At 54.8% G+C, this 20,426-nt stretch overlaps 2 protein-coding genes across 7 annotated transcripts; one reads left to right on the forward strand and one right to left on the reverse strand.

The window, feature by feature from the left end:
* The first annotated feature begins 726 nt into the window (after window positions 1-726).
* Window positions 727-11,299, forward strand: GLI1 (GLI family zinc finger 1). 6 transcript variants are annotated; one of them, XM_074325506.2, is made up of 13 exons: window positions 727-1,078; window positions 1,292-1,441; window positions 4,161-4,306; window positions 4,534-4,626; window positions 4,874-5,081; window positions 5,342-5,486; window positions 5,825-5,914; window positions 6,004-6,141; window positions 6,436-6,585; window positions 7,225-7,389; window positions 7,894-8,124; window positions 8,675-8,942; window positions 9,359-11,299. In XM_074325506.2, exons 3-13 carry the CDS (start codon window positions 4,207-4,209, stop codon window positions 11,098-11,100), a joined length of 3,330 nt encoding a protein of 1,109 aa, XP_074181607.1. In that variant the 5' UTR covers window positions 727-1,078; window positions 1,292-1,441; window positions 4,161-4,206; the 3' UTR covers window positions 11,101-11,299. The 6 variants fall into 6 exon arrangements, with proteins under 6 accessions (XP_074181607.1, XP_074181608.1, XP_019598003.1 ...); XM_074325507.2 differs by having other exon boundaries at window positions 4,182-4,306; XM_019742444.3 differs by having other exon boundaries at window positions 1,312-1,441.
* Window positions 11,300-11,428: 129 nt separating this feature from the next.
* ARHGAP9 (Rho GTPase activating protein 9) lies at window positions 11,429-19,533 on the reverse strand. The gene is made up of 19 exons (XM_019742450.3): window positions 19,404-19,533; window positions 18,636-18,731; window positions 17,991-18,324; window positions 17,476-17,699; window positions 16,316-16,540; window positions 16,020-16,133; window positions 15,717-15,821; window positions 15,428-15,489; window positions 15,196-15,286; window positions 14,890-14,985; window positions 14,650-14,748; window positions 14,263-14,395; window positions 14,054-14,161; window positions 13,610-13,708; window positions 13,351-13,428; window positions 13,150-13,203; window positions 12,796-12,930; window positions 12,341-12,446; window positions 11,429-11,730 (listed from the first exon to the last, which is right to left on the reverse strand). Exons 3-19 carry the CDS (start codon window positions 18,304-18,306, stop codon window positions 11,562-11,564), a joined length of 2,214 nt encoding a protein of 737 aa, XP_019598009.3. The 5' UTR covers window positions 18,307-18,324; window positions 18,636-18,731; window positions 19,404-19,533; the 3' UTR covers window positions 11,429-11,561.
* Between the last annotated feature and the right edge of the window lie 893 nt (window positions 19,534-20,426).

The raw sequence follows: 20,426 nt of genomic DNA on the forward strand, positions 1-20,426 counted from the left end.
TTCCCTGGGCTCCTAACTGGGGAGGGGACCTGTAAAGCCAACTCCTTTTAGCTCCCCCAGTCTCCTCTGCCTCGATTCCTAGAGGGTGTCATGTGCCAAAAAGGCCAGCAGAGGGAGCAGACGGCCTAGAAGAGTAGAAAGAGTGGGCAGCGCAGAGGTGCGGAGGTGGCCGCAGTCTCCAGAACTTCGAGACGAAGGAGAACCCGGGTTACTCCGGAACAGCGCCTCAGTGCTTGGGTTCCTTAGTAACCTTGTGAACATACACTCTGCACCAAGAGCCTCAGCCGCTGTTCCTCTCTTTTATGTTCCGTAGACCCCTCACCTTTCGCCCAGAGACCCCCAACCCAACTCTGCCCCAATCCTGTTTTCCACCAAACCCCAACCCCCTTCTTGTATTTATCATCCAAAGAGTAAGCCCGGCTGATAAACTACAGGTCTGCGGAATGCTCAGTTAGCACTAACCAAAGTCGACGACCTTACCTCCAACATTATCTTTCTGGGATAAACTTTTTCGTCGCCCCCTGCCCCGCCCCCAATATATTTCTCAATCTGTTTTTTCTGGCTCTGGTTCAGGACCTCTTCGTGGGCAGCCGATCCAAAGATCCATACCGGGATTTACTGCCCACCACTAGCAGCGTGTTCTGCGGGCGGGGGGGGGCGGTTAGGCAGCCTAGGGTCCCTCAAGGGAGGGGGAGGATCCTGGGGGTCCTGGGGGTGCAATAAGCCCGACACCCCCTCTCTCGCTTCCAGCTACCCCGCCTCATCCTCCAGAACAGCAAGAGGGAGGGAAATAGGAGGGAGGTGAGGGGCGAGCGGGAAGAGCGGCGGCGCGCCAGCGGCTAGAGCGAGAAAAAGTTTTTGCAGAAGGGAAAAAAAAGTTTGCGCTTCTCGCGGGTGGTCCCGGCTTGCGGCCCGTAGGGCTGGGCCGGCGGGAGGGCTGGGGGCCAGGTTAGGGGGGGTGGGGGTGGCACCGAGGCTGCGCTACCGTGGCTCTGTCCGCCCCCCCTCCCCACCGCACACCCCCCAGCCCAGACTCCAGCCCTGGACCGCGCATCCCGAGCCCTGCGCCCAGACGGAGGTGAGAGGGGGGCAGGCGGGGGACCACCTGGGAGCTGTGGGGGAGGGGGCCTGAAGGGATGCTCTGCTTGCGAGAGACTCTGCCCAGCCAAGAGGGAGAAGTGGGGCACAGAGGCAAAATGGGGTGGGAGAGCCTGGGGTGAGATATTAGAAGATTTGGAGAATTTTTTCATTTATGTCTCCCTTTCTCTGTATCTTTTTTTTCTTCTGACAGTCTGTGTGTCTCTGTCTCAGGCAACCGTGGATCTCTTTGTCTGTCTCCGCCTCTCCCATACATTAGAAACATCTCACTTTCATGAGGTTGGGATGAAGAGGCTGGAGGGACGGCTAGCTGGAGGTCTGCGTGGTAGACAGGGAACTCCAGGTGTGTCTCTGAGCGCCGGCAGGAAGATGTCAGTGTTTCTGAAAGGAGGGACAGCTAAGGAGAGAGCCCTAGGTGGGGTGGGGATGGGTGTGTATGAGGCGGCAAAATCACTGGGGGGCGGCTGGACTTGAACCCCTGATCTGCCTTATGACAGTTGTGTTTGCTAGTGCATGTGTATTGGGGAAAAGGAGTGTCTTCTGGACAAGGAAGGGGACTGGAGTGTCTACTTTAGGCCCTAGAGCGACTCCTCAAGGAATTTGGACTCCTGAGTCCCTAGGGCTGTGGTCAGGGTGCTAAGGAGGAGCCGAGGAGGCCTAGTCTTGACCCTCTGACCTCAGGACCACCAGGGCAGCTGGGACCAGCTACAGGGAGACCCCTACTGGGACTGGGCGGGACCACCGGCCACTGCCTGCCTATGCATCCCCGTTGGCCCCCTCCCAAACAGGAGCTGGGGACCGAGGCCCCTCCTCTGACTCAGACCACCCTGCCTGCCCTTGCTCCCCGCTCTGAAGCCTCTTTCAGGCCCCGTGACCCCGAAACAATTCGCCCTGGGCAGCTAGCTTTGGGGACAGGATTAGGGAAAGGGGATCCCATAGAGACTGAGGACTGAAGGTTTTAGGGGGCTGGAGAACTGGGGTCTTCATAGGATAGGTCTTTACGGTCCAGTAGAGGGAGAAGGCGGGGCGATTTCCCTGGGGAATTGTAAGGGCCGGGAGTTAAGGTGGTTTTCCCTAGGGGGGCGGGGTCCAGACCCCCCCATTACCTCCTCGGCATCCCCTGCTAGGCGGCACAGACCCCGCCCTTGACGTCACTAAGGGGGTTCCCGGGGGTCTGCAGGGGTTAACCCTTGGGAAGCCAACTAGGATACCCAGGAGCCTAAGGTGCCCTGACCGCTTCCCTCCCCACAAACACACCTTATTTACCCAATCACTTTTCCTACAGTTTCTGGATTCTTCTCTCTTTTCCGCCCCGCCACTGGGACCCCCACTCTTCAACAGTGCCCCCCCACCCCTGGCGCGCGCATCACTACCAGCTTTCTGGATGCACTGAGGGGAGGAGGGGAAAATTTGTCCCGCCTCTCAACACCCCCCCACACCCCCCGCTTCACTGCGGCTCGCTCGACTAGGCTCCCGGGGCGGGCGGGGGAAGCGGAGCCGTCTGCAGCCAGAGCCTGCGGCGGCTACTTGGGTGGGCCGAGGAGGCACGGGGGCGGGGAAGGCGGGACCAGGAGAAGGGGGCGGGGCCGACTTCGGGGAGTTGGGGAGCGGGGGTGCAAGGGGGACTCTGGAAAATTGGGAGACACAGAAGATGATTCAGGGTTCCAGCCGAGAAACCCTAGAGCTCCCTGCCCCATCCTGCACTCTCATCCACACCCGAGAAAAACTTAACTGAAGCTGGAAAAGTTGGCTAGTGTGAAGGGGAGTCGTGGGTGGGCCGTGGCACGCGTGGGCGAGTAGGGATGTCGCCCCATTTCCATAGCGGCTCCCCTGCGGCTGGGCACTGGGGCAGAAAGATGACAGAACAAGCACGTTTGGGGGGTCGTTTGCGAGCCCCCGCCTCCTTCCCCTGGGTGAGTCATAGAGGAAGGAGGCGGGAGATGTGTCCTCCGATCCAGCTGCCAGCCAGCTGTGCCCCCCCCATAGTGCCAAGCTCGAGTTGGGAGGTCTTGGATGCGGGATCCGGATCTCCGCTAGGAAAGGAGGAGTTAGGAAGGGTACAGCCCAGGCTGCAACGCTCGGGCTGGGTCCTGGGGTCCGGGTTGCGCTCCCCGTCTTACCCCGCCCTCACCCTAAATCCCAGCATCCCGGGATCACCCACCACGCGGGCCGGCCCGCTCCCGGTGGTTCTCCACCCTACCCCGCCCCACCCCACCCTCACTCCCGGGAGACCGGAAAACCCGGGGTGGAACAAAACCAGTTTGAGGAGAAAAGCGGACAGCGGCACCCTCTCCTCCCTCACTGCTCCTCTCAAATGGATGATGATTTTGTTTTTTTATTCTCCCAAAGCCTTCCCTCAAAGTCCTTTTACTGTTCCCCCAAAACAGACCAAAAGAGTTAAGTGGGCGCCCAGATTCAAACACAGAATAACACCAGCTTTCATCCTTTGTACTCAGCTGACCCTGGAGGCTCCCCTCGGAAACCTTATCCCCTTCTACTCTGTTTTCTGACTTAGAGAAAAGGGCAGATCCGTCGTGCTCTCTCCTGGCCCCACCATCCTCTCCGTCTGGGCTGCAGCAAGGGCTCCCTCTACTGGACACTGGAGAGATTGTAGGCGAGGTGTCCCTGGCAGAAACAAATGAAGGGAAGGGAACCGGGTTCAGGCAGAACAGCCAGCCCAGAGCTTGAAGTCAGATGCTCTGCATCTGAGGAGTCCCATCCCACTCCTCAAAACTGGCCCATGGTCAGAGCAAGAAGAAATAGAGGTTGTATGGTATTAAAGTCACTTGAAGCTCATATAGGCACAATTACTCCACAACACCCCACTACACACACAGGGAAAGCTCCTACCCAGTTCCCACAAAAATCGCCAAGACTGCCCCTGCCTCTTTGAGACTTCTCTCTTTATCCTCACTCTGGCTGAATGATGCTCATTTCAACCTGATGTCCAATGGTAGATGTCTTGGAGAGGCTGGGGGCACAGGGGAACCTCTTCCCACTGTTCTGTGCCTGAATTAGTTATCTGACCTTCCCTATTTCCCTCCCACTTTTATAACTTGCAGATCTCCCTCCCCCTCCTGCAGTGTCTCTACACTCTTCTGAGACACCATGTTCAACCCGATGACCCCACCACCAGTCAGTAGCTATGGCGAGCCCTGCTGTCTCCGTCCCCTCCCAAGTCAGGGGCCCTCCAGCATGGGGACAGAAGGTTAGTGCATATACCAATTCCCGGGCCTTGAGGACTGGCAGATCTCTCACCCTGCCCGAGGAATCCCTCTTCTATCTCCTATCCTATGCCCGTTTCCCATCTACAAGATTTGAGGCCCGATGTCATGTGGGCTTAGAATATGGGACCAGGCCTTGCCTGGGGTTTCAGGGTGAAGGTTTGTGTGTCCTCCATTCTCACCCCCCATCCCAGCTGTCTCTCTTTTCTAGGACTGTCTGGTCTGCCCTTCTGCCACCAGGCCAACCTCATGTCTGGCCCCCACAGTTATGGGCCAACCAGAGAGACCAACAGCTGCACCGAGGGTGAGGCCTCAGGAAACATCTCTTCACTTTCTGCCCCTCTGGGACTTGTTCTGAGGGAGAAAGTGGGAGGGCAGGGGATCGAACTGGGAAGAAGAAATGCTTGGAGATGGGAGTGAGGGGTCAAAGCATGATCAAGAGGTCACAGATGGGGTCAGTAGGGCAAGATAGAGTCATTTTTTTGCTGAGGGTCAGAACTCCCGGTTGGGTGCATGGAGAGACATGCCCTTTACCATATTTATCTCCCCAGTTTCCTGCCCAGCCCCACTCTTTCCTCCTCCCCGGAGTGCAGTCAAGTTGACCAAGAAGCGGGCACTCTCCATCTCACCTCTGTCAGATGCCAGCCTGGACCTGCAGACAGTTATCCGCACCTCACCCAGCTCCCTCGTGGCCTTCATCAACTCACGCTGTGCCTCTCCGGGGGGCTCCTATGGTCACCTCTCCATCAGCACCGTGAGGTGCAAGCAGCCTCAGGCTAAGAGAGCCCCAAAGCTCCTACCAAACCCTATTAAAAGCCTCAAGCCCTCCAGAACATTTCACCCTACTTGAATTCTTTCATTTCAAGTGTCGGAGCCCTTCTCAGTACTGCCCCAGGACTGCCTCAGCCATGTCCCATACCATTTTCCACATGCCCTCCACGTGGCCCCAGAATTCCTGAGACTTTTTGACGTGATAGTCCTAAGTAACTGCTTCCCATCTTCCTCCTCCTCCTCCTCAGCCCAGCTCTGGGATTCCCACACCAGATGAATCACCAAAAAGGGACTTCGCCTTCTTTCGGGGTCCAGCCCTGTGGTCCCCATGACCCCACCCAGGGAGGGATGATGACACATCCTCAGGCCCGGGGACCCCTCCCAACTTGCCAGGTGAGAGCCCTCATATTGCCACCTGATTTCCCAGCTGAGGGGGGAGGGGAGAGGACGTTCAAGGGGAAGATGAAGGAAGGACAGGGAATATAAAAGTTTTCAGTACCAGAAAAATAAAGGGGCACAGGGGCTGGGGTTCACTCTGGGGGTTGAATCAGACTCTTCCAAATGAGATCCCACCTTTAGCCCATCCCGTTCATCAGTGCAGTCTGAGGAGAAAGTCTCTCCCAAACCCAGGGGTTCCAGCTGCTTGGGTGGGGGCAGGAAGACCTGGCTGGGCTCCTTCTTCCTTCTGCCCACTTCTACCTTCATCACCCTCACCTCTTCCCTTGGGGAAGCTGAAGTCTGAGCTGGACATGCTGGTTAGCAAGTGCCCAGAAGAGCCCTTGGAAGGTGACATGTCCAGCCCCAACTCCACAGGCACACAGGTAAGGGTGGGGAAGATTTTTATCTCTGGAACCTGAGTGAAACAAAAACTGTCACCTAAGTGACCGTAGGATTGCCTCTCCTGCCCTAGGATGCCCTGCTGGGGATGCTGGATGGGCGGGAAGACCTGGAGAGAGAGGAAAAGCCTGAACCCGAATCTGTGTATGAGACTGACTGCCGCTGGGATGGCTGCAGCCAGGAGTTTGATTCCCAGGAGCAGCTGGTGCATGTGAGCCCCAGGGGGTAACAGGAATGCTGACTAGAGCCTGTAGGACATTCTGGGTGGGACACTGTGGAATCAGGTTGAGTGCCCTATTGGACAGTCATAAGCTCAGGAGCTGTAGCTTTGTTTTACAAACTTGGAAGAACTGAGATGTGGGCTATGATGTTCTTCCTGCCCCATTTTCCCCTATGAGGTGGAGGCCTGGAGGAATATGGTGGGGTGGGGAGGTCAAAGGGAAGGTCTGTTTTGGGTCTTGGAGCATAGGGGAACCTCGGAAAGCCTCTGCATCTTCTCTCTCAGCATATCAACAGCGAACACATCCATGGGGAGCGGAAGGAGTTTGTGTGCCATTGGGGGGGCTGCTCCAGGGAGCTGAGGCCCTTCAAAGCCCAATACATGCTGGTGGTCCACATGCGCAGACATACGGGCGAGAAGCCACACAAGTGCACGGTGAGGTACCCACTTCCCAAGCTCAGGGTCCCTCTCTAAATTGGGGATCCCCACCAAAGCAGGGCCCCATTATGACTTTCATGGGCCCTAGGCCCTTATGCCTTTGTAGGCCCCTTCCTCCATAAATAAATATTTTAAAAATTTGTATTTTATGACTATTGGAATGCAGATAAACATTGATCTATTAGGACACTTTCTTGGATCTAAAAGCTAACTTTTCCCTTGCTTTTAAAAGAAATTAAGACATTTTTGTGGGTCCCTGAAAGTACTCTGAGCCCGAGGCGTGGTGCCTACTGCTCTGCCTAATGGAGAAGCCCTGCTCTGAGAACAGAAGACACTCCCCGACGGCCCCATCCTAAGACAGTCTGAGATCCCCAAGTGGGGAGACCCGCCCTGGCTTGACTGGGAGATGCTCACGGCCTCAGCTCCATGTTCCTGCAGGCAGAGTGTCTCCAGCTACTTCTGTTTCCCCAGCTTTTGCCTGCCCTTCTCCCCTAATCATGGGAATTCTCCTGAAGCCCCAGTGCTCTCCCATCTTGAGTTATATTCTTTTGATGTATGTCCCCTTTGAGATTTAGGGTTCCTCTAATTCCATGTCCTTCTGTCTGAGAGCTATTCTTTGACCCCCATATCCCTCAGTTTGAGGGGTGCCGGAAGTCATACTCACGCCTCGAAAATCTGAAGACGCACCTGCGGTCACACACGGGTGAGAAGCCATACATGTGTGAGCACGAGGGCTGCAGTAAAGCCTTCAGCAATGCCAGTGACCGAGCCAAGCACCAGAATCGGACTCACTCCAATGAGGTGAATGCCCCCCTAAGAAACCCTCCCCACTTGAGAAGCCACCTACTGGGGAGATTCCCCCATAAGAAATCCCTTAGCCCAGCACCCACTCCACAGAGGTGAGTTCCCCCCACCCATATAATTCACCTGGAGAAGGCCTTTCTGAAACTAAAAATGTCTACTTACCATCCCACCCCCTACCTCTAACCAGCCAAACGGCTAACATAAAACAGACCCTAAAATTCTAATTTGAGGAGACCCCTGGCTTCTTCAACCCCTGAATTTATGAGGCCTCATAGACTTGGGTTCACCGTCATCTTTCCTAGGCCTGGGCGTCAGTTTTTCTAATCTTCCTCTTGATCCTCTCATGTTTTACTCCAAGGGCCCAACTCTCCTTACTTCCTTGGGTGCTGTGTGTTCCCCCCTCATGCCCCCCCATCCTCACTTGATGCCCCTTTTTCCCATTCCTTCTTCATTCTTCTGCTTTCACCCCTTTGCCTGCTGTCTTCACTCTCTACTCAACAGAAGCCGTATGTGTGTAAGCTCCCTGGCTGCACCAAACGCTACACCGATCCCAGCTCGCTCCGGAAACATGTCAAGACAGTGCATGGGCCTGACGCCCATGTGACCAAGCGGCACCGAGGGGATGGCCCCCTGCCTCGGGCACCATCTCTTTCCACAGTGGAGCCCAAGAGGGAGCGGGATGGAGGCCCCGTCAGGGAGGAGAGCAGACTGACTGTGCCAGAGGGTGCCATGGTGAGACAACCCAGGCAACCCTCTGTCTCCTTACCCGACTGCCCTGCTGATACCTTTCTAGTCCCTTCTCAACTCATCCATCTCCTCCTATCACTCTTCTATGGCCAGTCCTCCAGTTGTCTCACTGTCGCTCCTTGCACTACCCCAGGTCTAGGGATTTTAGTGTAATTACTTAATTGGTTCAGCAAATTCTTATATAGGACTTTTGTATTGTTCTAAGCCTTTTACATGTGTAATTTCATGTACTCCTCACAACAACTTCATGAGAAAGGAACTACTTGTCCCCTTTTTTGGATGAGGAAACTCAAGCATCGGGAAATTGCTCAAGGTCATAGAACTAAGAGGATAAATTTGAGCCCAGGCGGTCTGTGCTCCAGCCCAGGCTTTTCTCATCAATGTCTCTCTTCCAGTTTGCCCTGTCCCTCACCTGCTCAACCCTCTCTATTACCTGTAAGCCTGACCTCAATCCTGGCAGTCACTGAAACAGCAAGTTCAGGGAGCTGTGGGAAAGGGGGAAGGGTGCCCCCCTCAGCCCTCATCTTCCCCACAGAAGCCACAGCCAAGCCCTGGGGCTCAGTCGTCCTGCAGCAGTGACCATTCCCCAGCAGGCAGCGCAGCAAATACAGACAGCGGTGTGGAAATGACTGGAAATACAGGGGGCAGCACTGAGGACCTGTCCAGCTTGGATGAGGGGCCTTGCATTGCTGGCACTGGTCTGTCCACTCTTCGCCGCCTTGAGAACCTCAGGCTGGACCAGCTACATCAACTCCGGCCAATAGGGCCCCGGGGCCTCAAACTCCCCAGCTTGACCCACACCGGTGAGACCTGAGTGTGGTGGGTGGTTGCTGGGCTGAGATCTGGACCTTTCCTGAGGTTGGTCCAACCTCAGGACTTAACCCTTCAGAGCTGTAATATAGCACCTTTGTACACTAGAATATGTCCGCCTTCCTTAAGACACTTTCCTTCCATCCACCAGAAAATTGTTGTGATACAAAGTCTGTGAAGTGAATGCTGTCCCCTCAGATTGTGCAGTGTACAACTTGTACAACTGTTCACAGCAGCCCTGAATCCCTGGTGACACAGAAGTAGAAAGGGAATGGGAGAAAAAGACAGAACTGAATGATTAGAGTTAAGGAGTCTCCCTGGGATTCCAGGACAAGGCTGTCCCATGGGGGAGGCAGGGTGAAACTCGGGGCTCCCTGACCACCCTGCCTTTCCTTCCTATCACTTACAGGCACACCTGTGTCCCGCCGTCTGGGCCCTCCAGTTTCTCTTGACCGCCGCAGCAGCAGCTCCAGCAGCGTCAGCTCGGCCTACACTGTCAGCCGCCGCTCCTCCCTGGCTTCCCCTTTCCCCCCTGGCTCCCCGCCAGAGAATGGGGCATCTTCTCTGCCTGGCCTCACGCCTACCCAGCACTACCTGCTCCGGGCAAAATATGCTTCAGCCAGGGGAAGTGGTACCCCACCCACTGCAGCACCCAGCCTGGATTGTATTGGGGGTCTTCCTGGACCACCCTGGAGAAGCCGAGCTGAGTATCCAGGATATAACCCCAATGTTGGGGTTACTCGGAGGGCCAGTGACCCAGCCCGGGCTGCTGACCGCCCGGCCCCAGCCAGAGTCCAGCGGTTCAAGAGCTTGGGTTGTGTCCACACGCCCCCCACTGTGGCTGGGGGCGGACGGAACTTTGATCCCCAACTCCCAACCTCTGTCTACTCACCACAGCCCCCCAGCATCACTGAGAATGTCGCCATGGATACCAGAGGGCTACGGGAGGAGCCAGAGGTTGGGACCTCCATGATGGGCAGTGGTCTGAACCCCTATATGGACTTCCCACCTACTGATACTCTGGGTTACAGGGGACCTGAGGGTACAGCAGCTGAGCCTTATGGAGCTAGAGGTCCAGGCTCCCTGCCTCTTGGACCTGGTCCACCCACCAACTATGGCCACAACCCCTGTCCTCAGCAGGTCTATCCTGAACCCACCCCAGAAACATGGGGTGAGTTCGCCTCCCACTCAGGGCTGTACCCAGGCCCCAAGGCTCCAGCTGGAGCCTACAGCCAGTGTCCTCGTCTTGAACATTATGGACATGTGCAGGTCAAGCCAGAACAGGGGTGTCCAATGGGTTCTGACTCCACAGGACTGGCACCCTGCCTCAATGCCCACCCCAATGAGGGAACTCCACGCCCACAGCCTCTGTTCTCCCACTACCCCCAGCCTCCCCCTCCCCAATATCCCCAGTCAGGACCCTATACCCAGCCAACCCCTGATTATATTCCTTCCGAATCCAGGCCTGGCCTGGATTTTGATTCCCCCACTCACTCCGCGGGACAGCTCAAGGCTCAGCTCGTGTGTAATTATGTTCAGTCTCAACAGGAGCTGCTGTGGGAGGGTGGGGGCAGGGGAGATCCCCCAGTCCAGGAAGCTCTCTATCAGAGTCCCAAGTTTCTCGGGGGTTCCCAGGTTATCCCAAGCCCTGCCAAGGCCCCAGTGGCCACATATGGAGTTGGCTTTGCACCCAACGTGCCCAACCACAAGTCAGGCTCCTATCCCACTCCTTCGCCATGCCATGAAAATTTTGCTGTGGGGACAAACAAGGCTTCGCATAGGGCAGCAGCACCCCCCCGACTTCTGCCCCCACTGCCCACTTGCTACGGGCCCCTCAAGGCAGGGGGCACCAACCCCAGCTGTGGCCACCCTGAGGTGGGCAGGTTGGGAGGGGGTCCTACCTTGTACCCTCCTCCTGAAGGGCAGGTGTGTAACCCCCTGGACTCTCTTGATCTTGACAACACTCAGCTGGACTTTGTAGCTATTCTGGATGAAGCCCAGGGGCTGAGCCCTCCCCCTTCCCATGACCAGGGGGACAGCTCTGAACACACCTCACCTCCCTCTGGACCCCCCAACATGGCTGTGGGTAACATGAGTGTCTTATTGGAATCCCTGCCTGGGGAGACACAATTCCTCAACTCTAGTGCCTAAAGTGGGGAATCCTACTCATCACAGATCCACATTTCCTAAGGGGCGTCCGTCCAGAGAAGTCAGGAAGAGGAGCCATAGCCCCCTGGGATGCCCAGGGTAGGAGGTACGGGCTGGGAGCTGTATACAATCTGTATATGTTTGGGGGAAGAATTTGATAACGACACTGTTTCTTGTGAATAAAGGAACTGCATCAGAAAGAGCCCTGCGTTATGTGCTGTTATCTTGGGGAGGGGTGATGACAGGGTACAAGACAAGCACTTTTCTCTTTCGAGAAGCTCTCATCACATCCCAACCTCTCAGGTCAGACTCACAAAGATGGAGACAGTCATTGGGGAGACACAGGATTTAAGAGACATGGTTTAAAGGGATATCCTCAGAACATCCGAACCCCCAACACCACATTACCAAAGGGTACCCAACAGAGACCACTGGAAATACATTTTCTCTTCCTCCTTGCCCCGTCAGAAGAGGCTGGTGAAGTCAGTGAGCATCAACTGGACTAGCTGCCCAGGGTAGAGTGCATGGGCTGCTGGGTCAGATGTCTCCTGCTCAGGCCGAAACAGGGTTGGTCCAAACACAATTCCCAGGTTGTGGGGGGTCATGCGGTTCTTTTCTGAATGTGCTATCACCCTGCGGGCAAAGGCCAAGAAAAGGGACTCTAAGGCAGCAGCTTTGCTACTTCGAATAAATCTAGCCCTTCAAAGGTTTGATCAGGGAAGAGTTCTCTCTGGGATCCCTCCATGTGATGGCCAAAGAAAACCAAGGAGAGTCTCAGGGGGATGGAGATGGGACCAGTGAAGAAACCTTCAGGATACAACTTGAAGATACAACCTAGGATACAATCACCTCTTCTCAGCTTCAGTGACTGCCCACAATTTGGAAGGCTTAAATTTAAATGGCTATCCTCTCTCAGAAGTCACTGCCCAGGCCCAGCTCCACTGATAAGCCATCACCACTGTCCCAATAGGAGACAAAGAGGCAGAGGGAAGGGAGAGCTTAGATTTCCCTTATTTCTCAAACAGCATTCCTGGGCTTCTCTTGGTCCCCATTTACCCATTTGATGTTGACCAATCAAAAGGCTTTGACTTTCATAACACGTCCCCTGCACAGAGGTTGCCTGTTTCCTTGATATGCTCTAAATTTAGGTGTTTCCCTACCTTCCCCCCATCTGAACAGAGTCCCTGCTGCATGCCCCACCCCCCCTCTTCCCACATGAACAAAGATGTTCAGTCTTTCTGACCTGCATAAATGCTCCAGGAGGTACCTCAGAGTGTCATGGTTGGGCTTTGGCATTGAGACTATTAATTCTCGTATTTGAGAGCGGCACTGCTCTGATTCGGAGAGTGCTAGAGAGAAAGAGTAATGGGAAAGGAAAAGGGGTGAGATTAGGGAAGCCATCAGGGTAGGGTGGGTAACTTACTACTCTTTCCCAGGCCCATGGAAGACATCGTTTATCTATCACAGCTTTCTTTTCCACTGAGCTCAACTGCAGCCTTAGTAATGCTTTCCAATTCAGCCCTCTAAACATTCACACACAAGAATACTGGAGTTGGAACATGTGTTGAAAACTATTTTCCATTTCTGTGCTCACGATGAGATGGAAGAGTATAAGGGAACCTCTACTCTAGTCTTTACCCTTCATGGCTCCCCCCCGCCCCAGTATCAAGGGTATTGCCCAAAGCTCCCATCCCTTACCAAGGGCAGCACGAAAATGGGGCAGCAGCAGTGAGGGTACCAGAGGCTGGGGTAGCTCCCTGAGAAAAAGCTTCAGGGCTCCAGTGACCACATGAATGTCATCCCACTCAGCACTGTCCAAATCTAAGCGGCCTTCTGGAAGAAGGAGGTACAGAGGGGTTCAGGGCTCAAGAAGGGCCAGATGGACCCGGAGGCTGAGAGGTCAGGAGTTTGGGAGAAGATCCAGCTAAGGCAGACCACAAGAATGCCTAGGGGATCTACAGCGAGGCAAGACAGCAGGACATGGGGGAACACATGGGGAGCACAGAGGATGTGGGGAACTTTTAAGGGTCTAAGAGGCCTCCATGTAAGTACCTTGTCCTGGTTGTTCAGGGAACACGTACCTCCCATCGGAGGTGACCGCCCGCTCTGTAACATGTGTGAGAAGAGATCAAGAACTAAGACGCAATTCCAGCCAGACCACCTCCCTTGTCCGCCAGATCCCTCACTCAGAACTGCCTGTGGTTCTGAGGCATGAAGTTCTTAGTACCCCCATCTGCCCACAGGCCTTCTCACCTCTGTCCACAAGGAAGCGAAGTTTCTGGACCACTGCCAAGTTCCCGCTCACCCGGTAAATGCCATCTACATCTAGACCTAGGAGATGAGGCAAGGAACAGATAAGGATTCCTGCTCTAACATGTGTAGTAGTGAGGTCTGGTGAGGGATCTGAGGGTGGAGAGAAAAAGGCCAGAAGGAAGACTAGGATGAGTGAGGTGGGGAATTCTAGGCCTTCCTCTGTTGGAAGGGGGGATTCAGGGTTGTTTGGGTAAATGACCTCTCTTATCCACAGCAGCAACGCAGAGCCGCACAAAGCTGGGCACGGTGTCCCCTTCCCGCTGGCACAGTGATTCCAACTGGCAGCCAAACACCTGGTCTGGGGGGGCACAGAGTGAAGGTGGGAAGCCAGTGTCAGCATCGCCCATTGAAGCTCTTCTCAGCACAGGCATTCACCCCAAAGTTGGGATGGCCTTCCTGGCTGCCTGTTCCAAGCCTGGGCAAGGAGGAGCAACCCCCTCACCCCCCAATAATCAGCAGTAGTGGGAAAAGCAGTGGTCTCAGGAGACCTCTGATCTATTATAATTATAGTTCTGAGAAGCTCCACGCTGAGCTTTGCTGAAGTTGTCTCATCCGTGAAATGGGCTGATGCCCAGATCAGGAACGTAAAACCACTACAGCACACATGAAGGAGAAAGGTGCCAGCAGGCCCAGCCCACCTCACCTCGGAGCAGACCCCGCTCCTGCAGGCTTTGCAAGGGTGGTCTCTTCGCGATAAGCCGCTTCAGCTTGTTCCGCACGCGGTTCTGCTCAGTTCCTTCTGGACAGCGACCTGTAGGAGGCAGGTGGAATCAGAGCTAAAGCGCAGCCGCGGGGAGGAGGAACCCGGAGACTGCCCCCAGGTCCCGCCCCCAACCCCGACCTGCCCCTTACTGGAGCTCCTGCGGGCGCTGAAACGCAGCAGTGGCTTGGACACGGGTTCAGACTCCTCTTCTTCGTCCTCCCCGGCGCTCAGCTCCGCGGGTCCCGAGCTTGACAGACGCAGCTCCAGGGGGTTCTCCCGATCCTAGACCCGGATGGGCGAGGTAGGCCGAGTCGGATATTGGAAGAGAGAGGAGAGAAATCTGCACCCCCATCTCGACGCAAGGAGACGCAAACCAGCGGCTGGGATCTCACGTCCCAGGCCCACCCAGGACTCTACACCGAGACCACCCTGCCCCCCACCACCTCCCAATCCTATTGTTCCCTTCCCACTCCCTCGGCCCCACTCGGGCCGGAGCCCGTCCCCGGCTCTGCCCCGCCCCCTCTCGCCCATCTCACCAGGCGTTCGATGACCTCTCGCAGCGCGTGGTGCCAGGCCCGCAGCTCAGTCTCGTGGTCTGACTGCAACAGGAACTCATGGCCAGGGACCGTTCGAATCTGAGGGACCGACGGGGAAAGGCTTGGATCAGCGGGGAGGAGCACAAAATCAAGGGAGGCCGAGTGGGAGACCCGTGCGGATAATTGAGAACGCACCCTCGGGTCGGGTGGGGTTTTGTGAATGCTTGGGAGGGCACTCACGTGCAGGACGTTGCGGCGACTGGACAGGTGACGGCCATGGGCCAGGGCCGCCCCGCGCAGGTCCACACTGCTTTCGGGTCGGCTACCCGCTGGTCCCTGGCAATCGGGAGAAACTAAGGCCACCGCTCGGTTTCCCTCACCTCCTCCCTCTTGGCGGACGACGAGACCGAGGGAGGCTATGCTCCTTCCTAACTCCCTACGGTCCTCTACGACGCCCTCCCCACCTCCGCCCCCACAGTTGGCCTTAGGAAGTTAGAAGTGTGCGGGAGCCCCTCCTGCATCCGCCCTTTCCTTCCTCGCACTCACCCAGGCTGAGGAGGGCGCGGTCGGCGGTGGCTCTCGGTAAAACACCAGGCTGTTACCCGCTAACACCACCCACGATGGGCCCCAGTTCTTCCTGCAGTGGCAGAGATGGCAGTGGTATTAGTACAAAGGTCATTTATAATCATATGGGGAAGGCGCTTTCCCAACACTCTGCTCTACTCTTCGCATGGAGTCCGACAGCCCAAGCCCCTGCGGTATTCCCAGCTTTCCTCACCTGAGCTTGCGCCCCCCCTGGGCGATCTTAGTCACGTTGAGCGGACCCGACTTTTCCACCTCCTGGGAAGCGGAGAGAGGGGTATCGATAAGTCACCCAGTACCCCGACAGCCGCCGCGGCTTTCCCCAAAGGCTCTCCCAAAAGTGAGGTCCTTTAGAGTTGCGGGGGAGGCTGGATAAGCGACAATACCCACAGAATAGTCGAAAGAGGAAAATGTTTCTGGAAAAGCAGGAATTGGGGGACGGGGCGGGGAAGATCTTGGCATTGACACGAAAATGGGAGACTTACATGGGGGTCGTCCAGGACGTGCGGCAGAGGCCGAGGGGTCTGCCAGGCTGAAGGCTGGTCTGAGGGGTTGAGCTGGGAGGTGCGTTGGCAGAGGTAGGGTGAACCCTGGGGGAGGTGATTGGAAAAAACAGGTGGAGGAAACTAACCTGGGAGTCCCTGGCTGTGGGAGAACAGGGGTGCGGATGTGGGTGACAAGAGGGGGGTGAAGCGGGGGGCAATAAAGAAGAATGTCTTGCCTGAAAGAGAAAGGTCGTGAAAAGATGGCTTTTCTTGCCTGTGATCCGGAAGAGGAAGGGATCTCACCTGGGGGTCGAGCAGTTCTGGGGTCCCTGTGTCAGATTCTGAGCCCTCTGCCTGAGATTGCAGGACACCGTTGTCCCTATTCAGGGTCTGTGTCCCCTCCATGGAGCCAGGGTTCTGGGGGGAGAGGGAGGTAAAGCTACATCCAGATGCCGTCTCAACCAGCTCTCAACATTCTTCTCACAGTTTTCTGATTCTTCTGATCTAAGAGCCCCAGAAAGAAAACATTACACTGGGGCACAGTAGGGGAAACGAGGCGATTGAGGGGCCAAAGGGATAAGCAGGAGGGAAGGTCTCACCGTCTCTCGGGTGCGACTGCGGCGTGGGGGCTTCCAGGACTTGCAGCCAGTTAGCGGATTTATGTAGAAGCAGCGTCCGGAGTTGGGGTCCAGGTGCTGTTCCCAGGCATCCAGCCTCTGCAGAGGGGGGCAAGCAGGGCTTGGGGGCGGGGACCGGGGACAGCGGCGAAGGTCCACCAAGTTGCAGTACACAGGGGTCTCTGACATGAGGGGCTGGGGTCCCGCCTGAGGGGAAAGAGGGTAGAAAGAGGTAGTTATTCTTCCTGTTTCCCTCCCGAATCTTCTCTCCACCTAACCACCTCCTTCTCTCTCCCACCAGTTTTCTCACTACCAGATCCTGGCTGGGGTGACCCAGGTTCTGGGGGAGAAACCCCGTCCCCAGCTTTTTTTTTTCTTTTAACTCCCTCACAGCTTTCTTTGCTCTTCTCCTCACTTCCTGTTGCCAACTTCCCTCCTCCCCCACCCCACCCCCACCCCAGGGCCGCAGGAAAGGGGAACAGGCGTTGTATGTGTGTGTGGGGGGGGGGGGGGGGTGAGGGGAGCGCCCCACCCTCATATTCTCCAGAGTAAAAGGAGACAGGGAAAGAGGGAATATGAGATAGGAGGGGTCATTTTCATCCACTAGTAAGTAAGAGAGGGAAGAGGCTGAGTCTTTGGGAAGAGCAAGGGAGTTACATCTCTAGAGGAGACTTGCTGTTGACCTGAGCTGGTAAGACAGGACACAGGACAAACCCTGCGCTGGGTCAGGAGTTAGGAGGAAGAGAGAGACAAGGCAAGGTTGGCCTTCTTTTAGTCCTTGTACCATCTGCTAGGTTCCATGTGACCTCAGGATCTTTGCTACTAGCTGTCCCTGAACTAGAATTCCTTCTCATCTCCTAATTTGCTTCATGCTGTCCCTGCCTTCTCCTGAATCGTATTCAATTAAATGGTATCTTTGAGATGCCTTCCCAGGCCACCTCAGTTACTTTCCTCCATATTTACCTTCTTGGTAACACTATCAGTTCCAAGGGTTATCTTACTTATTTGTTTTATGTGTGTTGTCACTTGTGGGAATCCCTTGAGAGCAGAGAGTTTGTCTGTCCTGTTTGCCATTGTGCCTAGAACAGGGCCCAGAAGTAAATATCTGTTGACTGCTAGTGCTCAGGAGAACTGTGACTTACCACGTTGGCACTGGCCTCTGTCAGCAAGTCTTCCTGGGACAGAGATCTTCCACTTGGTCCTTCCTGGAATGGCTTCAGGGGGGTAGACTTCAAATCGGTAACACTAACACTTCTACACATTTTGGGGGGAAGAGGAGGAGGCTGCTGAGAGGTAGCCTGGGCTCTGCCTGGGGTTTCCTGAGACAGGTGCAACTTCTCCAATGAGCCAAGAAACAATTTTGGCCCTGCAGACAGAGAAATGGGGAGAACAGGGGCACGTGATCAGAGGCGTGATCTTGGCTGGCTCCCGTGTTCTGGCGGCTCACAGGGAGGATGGGGGGGGCTGTGAAAAATAAAATGAGAGCTAGAAGGCTTGAGACTAGGAGGAGAGGCAATGGGGACACCAGGTAAGGATAAGGAGTAGGCTGGTCACAGGAAAATAAGAGGGGAAGGTCAGCAGAAGCTTGGGGGAGCCTCCTTCCAATCCCTCCCAGAAGCCAGGGAGGTAGAAAGGTGCTGGGGGAGGGCTGACTCACCAGGACTCCAGAAGAAGTGGCCGGGGGTGATGGCGGTTGGGCTCTGGGAAGGGACAGATTCCTCTGTCATGTAGGCAGCCGGGACAAAGATGGGTCGAGAGGTGGAGGAAGCTCCCAGGCGCCTCACCAACCACCAGTCTGAGTTGGTCTTCCGAAGCAGTAGGAATCTGTCCCCTTCAGCCAGAGACACCTGCCGCCCATCTGCCGCAGTATAAGTGAAGGCATAGAGGGCACAGAGCTTGGAGCCCCGAGAAGTGTTTCGGGGCCCCAGCCCTAGACTCCCCCAAGTACTTGGCCACCACCGGCCTGACAGCATTGTGATCAGTACTGTCACCTGTGGGAAAAAGGGGTGTTGGATATCAAGAAAGGGACAGGACTGGGTACTTCCAGGCAGAGAGACATGGTTCTAAGAGCTGTGCGGAGGTAAGGTAAGGACAGGAACCCTGGGGTGAGAGGAGAGGATAAAGCAGAGGACCTGGGTGGGAGGGTCAGTGACAGGTTTGGGGGGCTGAGAACTCCTGGGTGATGTGACTGGTGAGGAAGTATATAAGTAAAGTAACAGAGGATGTGGTCAGCAGGGCTGTGAGGCCAGCAAGGCAGGAAATCAGAGGACATGGGTGAGCTTGGTGATTTTCCCCCAAATACCTGCTGGGGCCCATCAGAAGATCCAGGGGCAGGAGGAGCGTGGTGGTGGTGCGACTCTTGAGCTGGACACAGGAAGATGAGGCGAAAGAATCAGTTCTGAGACAGAACACAGGCAAAGAGAAAGGAGTTAATGACAGAGATTAAAAAAAAAGTTTGTTAACTTTTATTAAATGTACACAGGCACCAGTGTTTCCGTTGTTGATCACCTCAGACTTAAAGCTGCATGCTTCCTGTGTAGAGTCAGAGAAACAGAGAGCTAAAGCAACAATAAGACCACATTGGAAAGAACAAGAAAGTGGATGGGAGAAATATAGAGGAGTTCAGAGTTAGAGGCATAGGTGAAAATGTCACTATCCTCCCAATCCAGGACACGTTTTGGGGAGCTGGGAAGCCTTGATACATTCCTCAGTATTTAAGCCTCTTGGGCAGGCTGTTGTTAGTGTGTGGGTTCATTCATTCATGCTCTTAACAAGAATTGTCCATGTGCCTCCTGTGTGAAAGGAACACTGTTAGGCACTAGAGATAAGAGAGGGGAAGGAGATAGACATGGCCCTTGCTCTCTTGGAGCTTAAGAACAGATATTAACTAAAGACACAATAAATGTATTAATTACAATTGAATGAGGGACTACGGACAAGTAGTACAGGATGCTATGACAGCGGATGGGGTAGATGAGAGACTAATGCCAACTTCTCCCTGGAAGGTGGGTAGTGACTTCCCCTGTCCATTGCCAGAGCTTTAAAACCCACACTTGTGCTTTCTCCTTACCTGACCACTCTTCTTTCGGCTTTCTCTCAGTTTCTCCACTGCACAAAGTGAGGCTTTCTGTCTGGCTTTCGAGACGTGGGGTAGAGAATGCTCCTCCCCCTTGGTGGCATCAGACAGCCAGCTCACCTCCCCTGACTCGTGATCTGAGGGTTGGGCTGCTCGTACTGGGATTCTGCCTCAGTGATCTTTCTTCTTAGTTTGCGCCACTTTCAAAATATGGAGAATCTCATCCCTCAACCCTTCTTGCCCACTTCCAAAATAGTGACCAACTTCATCCATTCATTCATTTATCTGATGTTTGGTAAGTGCTCAAATCCCATCCTTTTCTGCTTTCTCTGAAACTGTCCTTCCTGCACTTTATCCTCTCCCTCTTTATTGACTCCTTCCCATTAGCTTTGAAACATAGCCAAGCCTTCCCCTCTTTAGACAAACCTCCCTTGACTGTGCTCTCTGGTTACCACCGTGTCTCTCTCTTCCTTTTTTTAAAATCAAACTTCTTGAAAGAGTTACCAACACACAGGGTCTCTATTTCTTCCCTCCCGACTCCCTCACCTTTCCAAGGTCACTCCTCGCTAGGGACACACCTGACTTTGCACAGACACTTTGCAGTCGTCATGCAGTTTGACATCTCAGCAACAAACACAATTGACGTTTCTCTCCTACAAACACTGCAGGTGTCACCCTTACCTTTCTAGCAGTTCCTTCTCTGTTGCATAAGGAAGGACTTTCTTTTGCTTGTTCCTTAAACTCCACAGGTCTGTCTGAGATCCTGTACTCTTTGCACTCTGTATACCCTAGGTGGTCTTATTCTCTCCAGCTCAGATGACCTCCGTTATGCTGCTGAGTACAATATCTCCAGTCCAGATCTTTATCTGGAGCTCCAGTCTAATCCACTGTCCACTGGAAAACTCCACTTGGGTATTTCACAGGTACCACAAACACAGTTATGTTCTAAACTGAACTTGTCAACTTCCCTCCAAACCTGTTTCTTCCAGTACCACTATTCAGTTAAATTTAAATACA

Source organism: Rhinolophus sinicus, chromosome 1, assembly GCF_057876585.1.
Source record: "Rhinolophus sinicus isolate RSI-liver-muscle chromosome 1, RSI-T2T, whole genome shotgun sequence".
Classification (NCBI taxonomy): domain Eukaryota; kingdom Metazoa; phylum Chordata; class Mammalia; order Chiroptera; family Rhinolophidae; genus Rhinolophus; species Rhinolophus sinicus.